The following is a 9346-nucleotide window of genomic DNA, read 5'->3' on the forward strand; positions in this document are numbered from 1 at the left end:
AAAGTCTGCCTGTTTTGACATCCACACATAGTGGTAGAGAATGTGATAGTTTTTCTCATTCAATAGTTTTTCTCATTCCATTTTGAAAAATAGCATCACTCTAAGACCTAGCACCTCAGATACTGGAGTCATCAGTTTCTGTAGCAATTAAACTTGCTCTCTGAAAGAATATAGTGATTATAACAAGAAGGATGACTCTGAAATCTTGCTATCTCAATTCAATTTAAAGTTTAGAGTTTTTTCCAAATATTATAAAGTATAGTATTCTTAATTGTGTAAATTAATATAAAAAAACTTATGCAACATGATTCAATCTCAGGACACCATTATTTCCTGAAAAATACAAAACTAACAAAACAAAATAAATTTAGCAAGCTATTTACATGAATACAACAAACCTGTTTTCTAACATCCAGAAGACAGATGCAAATAAAACAAGATAATTGATTTAATTTTTTCACTTTTTTTTTCATGAATAGAGTATTGCAAAATAGGGTGGGTTTTCTCATTGTAATATGAAAATTTTATGGTTTTGTCACCATGGTATTAGGCTTCTTGAAACACCCTTTATATACATGTTAGCCTATTTTATCTCATTTTGTAGCTGTAAAGTAGCTATAGCTACTTAGCTTTGAGCATGTGTTCAGCCTTTCTAAGTACAATAGAAAATATAAACATTTCCTTCATCAGAATATCATCATTGCAATTAAAAGAAATGTTCATAGCCAATCTGGTGTGCATAGTGAAAAATGTAAACTTCTTAACAATTCTGAGGTGCATCTCCTTGAAAATGTGTTTAGAGTGAAGTACTTTCAGAGCTATTGAAGCAGTTCTGGATATTATTTCAATTTCAAATGTTTTTTTTTTTCAGAACATAATCACACAGTAGCATTTTCTGACTCAGGAGTAAGCACAGTGGGTCTAGTCAATCATAGCTTAGTTTTTGTAGAGGTAATTTTGGTCCATTAGGTATTTGTACTCCACTGTTCTACATTTGTGAATACGTTTTTGCAATATCCACTTTTTTAAGGGCAATTAAGTAGTTAGAGACTCATTTTTGCTCTCACAGAAAGCAGTGGAAAGTCTCCAGCTGAGTTTGACTGGTATTCAATTAGACCTTCCAAATCCAAATGACATGAATCATGACCACAGTTTTATTTATTTATTTAGAAATTATTTGAACAAAACCAGGTTTTGTGAAAATTATGTGCCTACCTCCACTAAAGTGAAAGCTTTCTTCTCAAGAAGGACCAGTGTAACACTTTACTTCAAGAGAACTGTTTCTAATTTTCATTTGTTCTTCTTTCAGCTTTATGTGGTCATTTGAAAAAACCAACCTCAGTATGGTTCAGGTTATTACAGGACAGCTGGTTGAATCCTTTGATGAAGAGTTCAGAACACTATATGCCCGTTCTTCTGTTCCTAGTTCATTTGCCCCAGAATTAGTGCGGGTAAACAGTCGCAGGACACTTTGGGATAATGATACATACCAACACTCAGTGTCTTCATTGGCTTCAGTTTCTAGCCAAAGAAACCTTTTTGGTAGGCAAGACAAAGTTCACAAGATAGATCCTGTTTGTTGGAAAACTCGTGGAAGATATGCAGTAAATGAAATAGATAAATATGGTTTGAGAAATCAATCCTATAATAAACAGCCATTCCATCCAAGTTTTAATATGCAAAATCCAATCCAGCAGTATCAACCTAGTGAAAAAAATGACCACTGGAAGAGACACAGTTATGCTGGGGAGAAACCAGAAAGAACACCTTACCTATTGCTCAACAGAGCTATTAATAGAGCCAACAATCCATCAAATACTTGGAAAATGGCATCTGATAGCCTTAGTATTGTTTCTTCGTTACGAGGAGGGTATGCAAATAACTACAATACACCCCAGCAAAGTTTTGCTGATCAGTTTTCACGACCAAAAGTAAATCTTGCAGAAAGAAACTCAATTGTACGGAGGTCTTTTAATGGGACAGATAGCCATATCCGCCATCTGCAGCAAAGGATGCCAACCCTCGAACACACGACAAAATCATTCCTGCGTAACTGGAGAATTAAGTCATATTTGAATGATCAGTCAGATTATCCAGTAGAGTCTAATGGGTCGGCCTTGGGTGACAGATATGATAGCTATGACACACCTGAAAATATTAAAGCTCATGCACTGTATTCTCATTCTCGCTTACGATCATCACTGGTATTTCAGCCAACTTTACCTGAACAGCAGGAAGTAAGCAGCTGTGCAAGTTCTTCAAATTCAACTATAATTGGGTCAGAGGGAAGTGCAACACCTAAAGGGACATCTAATCATGCTCCAAGTGTGGAAAATGGAAAAGATAATATTTTAGAAGAGCCTAGCACAAACATCCCACCTAAATCAGATACACCAACACCCCCCAGAATTCATATTGCAGACAACACAAAACCTAGTGTAAATTCAAATGCAGCAGGTGACTCATCTGTCTACTTGTACACTACACTGTGTGCAGACAAGCATGCTGAAAACTTGAAGAACCTTCAAAATGAAAATATGCTGAAACGGAGAAGTTTTCCCATGTTTAATTCAAAGTCCACGTTAGACCCTGGTGCCAATAAACATGCATCCAATTACGTTTACAGCACATTAACTAGGCATAGACTTAAGCAGCCAGTTAGTCCAAAACTTCCAGAAGACATGCTGAAGAGCGCTAAAAGTTTGCACAGTGTGACAAACCACTTGCCACAGGAGGAAAAGAACCTCAAAGAAGAGCTAAAAAGCCCAACTGCTAGCAAGGCAATCTCTATGGCTGCTCTCACTGAACCTAGCAAGGAGGAGTCTAGTAAGGACTGCACATCAAAGAAAGAAAGTAAGAGTTCCCCAAGTTTTCTAAAGAAAGGATCCCAGAAACTGCGGTCACTTCTTAATCTCACACCAGACAAGAAAGAAAACTTGTCAAAAAACAAAGGTCCTTCATTTTATAGAATGTGTAGTAGTTCTGATACATTGGTTTCTGAAGAAGAGAATCAAAAACCAAAGATGTCTGAGAATAAGACAGATTCTTCGCCAAGGAGAAAGAGAAACACGTCATCAAATTCTCAAGGTAGCTTGAACAGAAGTAAAGAAGATGTTACAGGGAGCCCAACAAAGTCTCCAAAGTCTCCAAAGTCACCAAAACCTCAAAAACCTCCATCTGATGAAAGCAATAAAAAGTGTCCTCTATTGTGCCCCCTTGAAAGTAAGTTCATAGAAACTGCAGGAGATCCATCTACCCCAAGATTTAATACAGAACAGATTCAGTATCAAGATGTAAAAGAAATCACCACAAATACTACTCCTGAAAGTGCCCCTGTTTCTGCTCTTCAAAGAGCAAGTTCAGTGACACCACAGCTGGCAAGCTCAAAATGCCAAGAGGAGCTAAGATCTCGTTTGAGTGAAAGGCGTGTTTATAGTCGCTTTGAGCCCTTCTGTAAGTTGGAAAATTCTAGCCAACCTGCAGGAAATGTACCCAACAGTAGTTTACATCTCTCAGATATCAAAACCAAGACCTTAGGGAATAATTACGGCAGGAGTAACCACATGGTCAGCTACAACTCAACCGCTTATCATCCGTTACAGCCTAATGAAAATAAACTGAGAGGGTTTATGCAAAAGTTTGGGAATTTCCTACACAAAAACAAGTGAAACTTCTGTTGATTATATTGAAATACAGCAAGAGTAGCAAAGCTGTGTATAATCTTAACTGGACAAGACTGGTGGGCAACTTTTGTAGAGCTTACTTGGGTTTCTTCTTGGAATGAATGTACATATTTTCACATAATTATCCTAGAACTGTTATACTTAAATCTTCACAGGAATTCTGACTCCAGAAGATGTCTCAAGGGAGTTGTTTATAGTGTTTATATTGTAAGATTAATTTTATACATTTTCTTTGTGGAGAAAGTATGTACTAGTGTACTGTAAGACCAAGTGTGGGGGGAAAAAAAGATGGAGGATAAACTTCCAGTAACACCGTTTCCAAAGACTTGCCCTTTAAAATTAGAATAGCACTAGGAATAGTGGCTTGCATTTTTTCAGCATTTATGTAGACTTTCAAGTGATAGTCAAATGTTAATGCACTGCATGTTACTTATCTTTAATTGTTTAAAACCTCTTTTAGGCTTCATCTTGTTAAAAATGTACCCCTTAACATCTATTGAATCATTGGGCAGCAGATGGACCTGTCTTATTTTATTGAATTCTGCAATGTAATGTTATTCTTCTGAACTATTTGGCACACAGATCTGAAAGTGACCTTAATCTGAGCTTTCACAGACTTGTTTACATGGTCAAACTACTGCGAATGTAGAATTAACATTAAAAAACCTATTTATAAATAAGGTGCCTTGAATGTAACTTAGTTTAAATTTCAATGGGTTAATTACATTTTTATAACATGCCAGTATTCTGTAATGTATTCTAAAAATAGCTTTTTGTTACATATGTCTATTTGGTGTTTCAAAAAAAAGTCTGTGGACTTCCATTTCTCAGGTAAGCTTTTGAGTTTCACATGCAGCAATCTCTTTTACAAGTTGCCAGATATATTTGCAACTTTGGCTTTAATAACCTATTTTTTAATAAGGTTTCAAGTATTTAGACTAGGCATATGAGGGAGATTGCAAGCTTAATTCTACAATGCTGCCTTATGTCAGGATGAATATTACAAGGCCAGGAGCAAATAAGCATATAAAAATGAGTTTAGGAAAAGTCACCATGTCAAACAATAAAGCATCTTCTCCTAAGCCAAAGAAAGTAGTAAAGGGTGATAGCAGCAAGTGTTAACCTCAGTGGAGGTATTTAGCACCCAGCTGCAGTCTGAGGGACACATTTTTATTCATCTGAGCCTCTCAGTCATAAAATATGATATTAAGTGACTATGCCAGGTTAGTGCTTCCAGAAAACAGCAGCAGGGTGATGTGTTTGGGCAGCAGCATGGCATCCAGTTCTCATCTGCAGTGTGCAGCTAGAACATCCAGCTGGATCACACTCCCTCTTAGAAGAATGCCATAACATTTTAGCTGCAAGATGTTCTGTGACAGTTTTGTTCCAGAGTCAGAGATTTTGGAAAATTCATTGTTGAAAGCTTATAATTCTTGTACAGGGTCTTTGTGTTGAAGGAGCATGTTTTAGGAAACCACTTCACCCTTAGATCTGAAAGGTCCTCCTCTATGGAGAAGTACCACTAGGAAGGTCTTGGCTTTATCCTTTAGAAAGAAAAATGTATTTCATGCACCAGCCAGCTCAAGTTCATTGTCTCTTCTACCTGTGGCCCTGGGAAGAGATTTTATATGGAAATTTCACTGAGAATCTGTTCTGGCTCCTGTGAACTTGCCTTAGTTAACTGTCAGTGATTTCAGTGAAGCAGTGCCAGCTTTTTAGTCAAACTGTTTCTCAGGCAACCTTATTAGGCTGATGCATCATAGCAGTAACTGTTTCACCGTGGGGATGATTTTTATTTATGAGAGTGACAGTGTTGCATCTCAATCTTCTGCTGAGAGTTTATGTCTCCCCTTTACCTGTGGCCACAGAAGAGATGTTACGAATTTCTCGAGAAACACTGATGACTTTGTTCACTCCTTGCTGAAATGCCATAGTTGGCATTTATACTGAAATAATCTGTCCCAGCAAAGGGAGCTTTTTCAGACCCAAAGCAAGGACTGTCTTCTTTGTACTCCAGGCAAATCTTCAATATAGGCGCAACATACTTCAACAGCCAACAGCAATGCAGTACAGCACTTTTTGTAACTCTTAATATTTTTTAACATGGCAGTTATCCAGAATAGTGCGTAAATTAACAGTGCAGCAAAGGAAATTAATCAAGATGCAGGTGGTGCTAAAAATGGCGGGGGTAGGTTTTAGGAAGATCTTTAGTTTTCCCTCATATTTTCACAAGCTCTGGCATATGCTTGTAGGCACTACTATATTTGGGAAGGAAAAGAAAGAGAAGAACAATAGTCTTGAGGCTAGTTTTGAAGCGATAGTGCTTTCCGTTTTGTAATAAACTTTGGAAAACCTGTTTTAATACAATTTGGAAATATTGTACTCTATTTTTCAAGTAGATTGCTAATTGAAGAGACTTGAGAACTCAGATATTTAGATTTACCAAGTCATCTATGTTTATAGGTATATACTGCTATTTTGTACCTATTTTGTACCCAGGAGATCAAGTGCCTTCAGTGAAGAGCCTGCTCATAGACTTAATAATGAAAAAAAAAAATCACAGTAGAAATAGATTTTTTTTTTAATTTTCAGATCTCTCCTAGAGATCCAGCATAGGAATGTTGCTACATTAAAGCCTGATCCGAGGTTAATTTAAATGAATGCAAAAGGCCAATATGGACCTCAGTGGAAATAGGATCAAGCACTTAATGTACTGACACCACTGTTTTAGAAATGTTCTAAGACCCAATGCTGCCTGGGGAGCAAGAGGTTCTGACACCACGGGAAGATCAGCCTAGTGCCCTGACTGCAGATTAGTTCTGGGGGTGGGGAGAATACTGGGGAGCTCCAGAGGTGTTGCAAGGACCAAGTGCTACTTTGCTCCCTCCAGACTTATGTGTTAAGGGTGGGAAATCAGTGCTCATCCAGCACTCTCTGATTTGCCTCATGTTTCTGTGGGAACCCAGGTGTTCATAAAATAGAAAAGCATGGGGCAGGGGGAAGATACCCACATCAGCAAAGAAAAAAGATATGCACATTTCTGGAGGGAAAAATAGTTTATATTTTTGAACTTCCTTTTCCCAAAGCTTGTGTTAATGTTTCTGCTTTTCCAAGGAGATGCATTTCATTCTATGTGTCCTAAATGTGCTGTGTGCATTGAAGGTTTGTTACACCCCGCACACACCCAATGCACTCCCAGTTTTGTAAGGCTGTGGAGTAACAGCTGTTGCTATGCATGACAGTCATTTGGCCAAATGTCTTGGCAGTTGTGAAACCCATAAAAAATGACATGTCATTTCCATATTAAATAAAACTCCATTAGAACCATAATAGCTCTAGGGGGGTAGCCACGTAAAATCTGATCAGAGTTATGCAGTACTGCACCACTGGTAGTGGAGCGCAGAGCAGATTGGCGATACATACAGTGCCCATTCAATTCACATTATAAATAAACTACCCAACTTATGATCTTAATACCCAGTGAATAAATTGCTTAATTTCTTTAGCCTTTTAATAAGCAGTCTCAGATTGCAAAATGTCAGTTGTTCTGTTCTTAATGAGCTTGCACTGCACTTTTTATTCATGCTAACAAACATGAAGTAGATATAAAGAAAGGCTAAGAATTAAAAAAAAAATATTAATTTTCAGCTGCCTAATACATGAGGGTGGTAGAATTTGTTACAAACAAAAAGCTAATCGGGCAATTGATGTTTGTGCATCAGTAAGTGAAAAATTGCTGTTCAGAGAAAAAAATGTTTGATCATTTCTCAGCTTTTTGAAATGTATTAGGAAATGTTGTGTTTATAAAAGAAGACACAAGAAAAAGAATACTAAAATCTGTTGCAAGACAATATAAAAATAAAATTTAAAATGCTCCACTAAGCTGTACGATAATTATACTTTTTTCATTTGTAGCATTATGTGGGATAAGCTGTACAACCAGCAAGTAGCTTTGCAGGTGTGTAGCACAGAGAGATCAGTAAGGGTACTGTGGTACTTTTTGTTATTGATCCCCTGTATCAATATTGTACTGCACAGTACAGTACTCAGGATTTATAGTCTGATTTCTTTAGGTCAGGAGATTTTCAGCAATATAAAGGTGCAGTAGTTCAGGGGTAGCTGAAACATGTTACTCAAGTTTTGTCTTCACTTGCATAAGTACATATTGCATTAGCACCCCGGTGACAAGAGAGGAGACTGCAGTGCTCAAAAAGCCATCTTGCCATTTCATCCTTTATTTCATACAGGTGCTAAAGATGTCTTGGTACTTTTCTGTAAGCTCTGAAAATTTTCATCATTTTCAATTCAAAACTAAGAGTTACAGATCTCCATTTTTTCACATTTTGACATGGTGCCAAATACATGTTGGATGTTCCAACTAGTCTTTTCTCTGTTGAGAAACAGGATGGAAAAAAACATTTGCTCTTGGACAGCTCAGAACAGAGCTTCTTTGCTGTTAAGCAAAGCTAGCAGTATATATTTCTACTTTAGTAACATTGACTAGTGAAGATTTAATCCCTTTAGCTTCATTCTAATTTAGAATGGACCCATCCCCACCCGAGCCACACACACCCCACCCTGGTCAGTATTTCAAAACAGTTTTTATATATGTAACATTTTAAAATGTGGTCAAGTCCTATTTCTGAAAAGCTAGGGGGTATAGGGAACTAGATTCCCAAATCAATTCTTTTTATATCTTGCAAATCATAGAATCATAGTATCAACTATGTTGAAAAAGACTTTTAAGATCAAGTCCAACTGTAGGCCTAGCACTGTCAAGTCCACCACTAAAGCATGTTGCTGAGGGCCCCATCTACATATTTTTTTAACACTTCCAGGGATGGTGATTCCACCACTTCCCTGGGCAGCCTGTTCCAATGCCTGATCACCCTCTCTGTGAAGAGATTTTTCCTAATATCCAGTCTAAACCTCACCTAGCACAGCTTGAGGCTGTTACCTCTTGTCCTATCACTTGTTACTTGGGAGAAGAGACCAATCCCCAGCTCACTACAACCTCCTTGCAGGAAGCTGAAGAAAGCAATAAGGTCCCTTCCAAGCCTTCTCCAGACAAACAACCCCAGTTCCCTCAGCTGTTCCTCATCAGACTTGCACTCTAGACCCTTCATCAGCTTCGTTGCACTTTTCCTTGGACACGGACCAGCACCTCAATCAATGTCTTTCTTCCAGAGGGGCCTAGAACTGAACACAGGATTTGAGGTGCGGCCTCACCAGTGCAAAGTACAAGGAGATTATCACTTCCCTGGCCTTGCTGGCCACACCATTTCTGATACAAGCCAGGATGCTACTGGCTTTCTGGGCTCCCTGGGCACAAGCTGGCTTATTATAATCCGACTGTCCACCAACACCTCCAGGTCCTTTTCTACCGCTCAGCTTTATGGCCACTCTCTCAAGCTTGTAGCATTGCATGAGGTTGTTGTCACCCAAATGCAGGACCTGGCACTTCTTGTTGAACCTTGTAACAGCTGGCCTCAGCCCATTGATCCAGCCTGTCCGTATCCCTAGCAGGTCAACACTTCAGCCAACTAAACTGTCATCTGCAAACTTACTGATGGTGCACTCAATCCCTTCATCCAGATCTTTAAAGATATGGAACAGAACTTTCACCAATACTGAGTCCTAGGGAACACCATTTGTGACCAGTT

At 38.3% G+C, this 9346-nt stretch overlaps 1 protein-coding gene across 2 annotated transcripts in view; it reads left to right on the forward strand.

Moving 5' to 3' along the window:
• The window catches only part of FAM83B (family with sequence similarity 83 member B), a 54138-nt gene extending 46577 nt beyond the window's left edge, over window positions 1-7561 (forward strand). For both annotated transcript variants that reach the window (XM_005153194.3, XM_031052653.2), the window contains exon 5: window positions 1310-7561. In XM_005153194.3, the coding sequence (XP_005153251.1) occupies window positions 1310-3668 (2359 nt within the window). In that variant the 3' untranslated portion in view covers window positions 3669-7561. The remainder of the gene's footprint in view (window positions 1-1309) is intronic.
• The last annotated feature ends 1785 nt before the right edge of the window (window positions 7562-9346 follow it).

Source organism: Melopsittacus undulatus, chromosome 3 (assembly GCF_012275295.1).
Source record: "Melopsittacus undulatus isolate bMelUnd1 chromosome 3, bMelUnd1.mat.Z, whole genome shotgun sequence".
Lineage (NCBI taxonomy): Eukaryota > Metazoa > Chordata > Aves > Psittaciformes > Psittaculidae > Melopsittacus > Melopsittacus undulatus.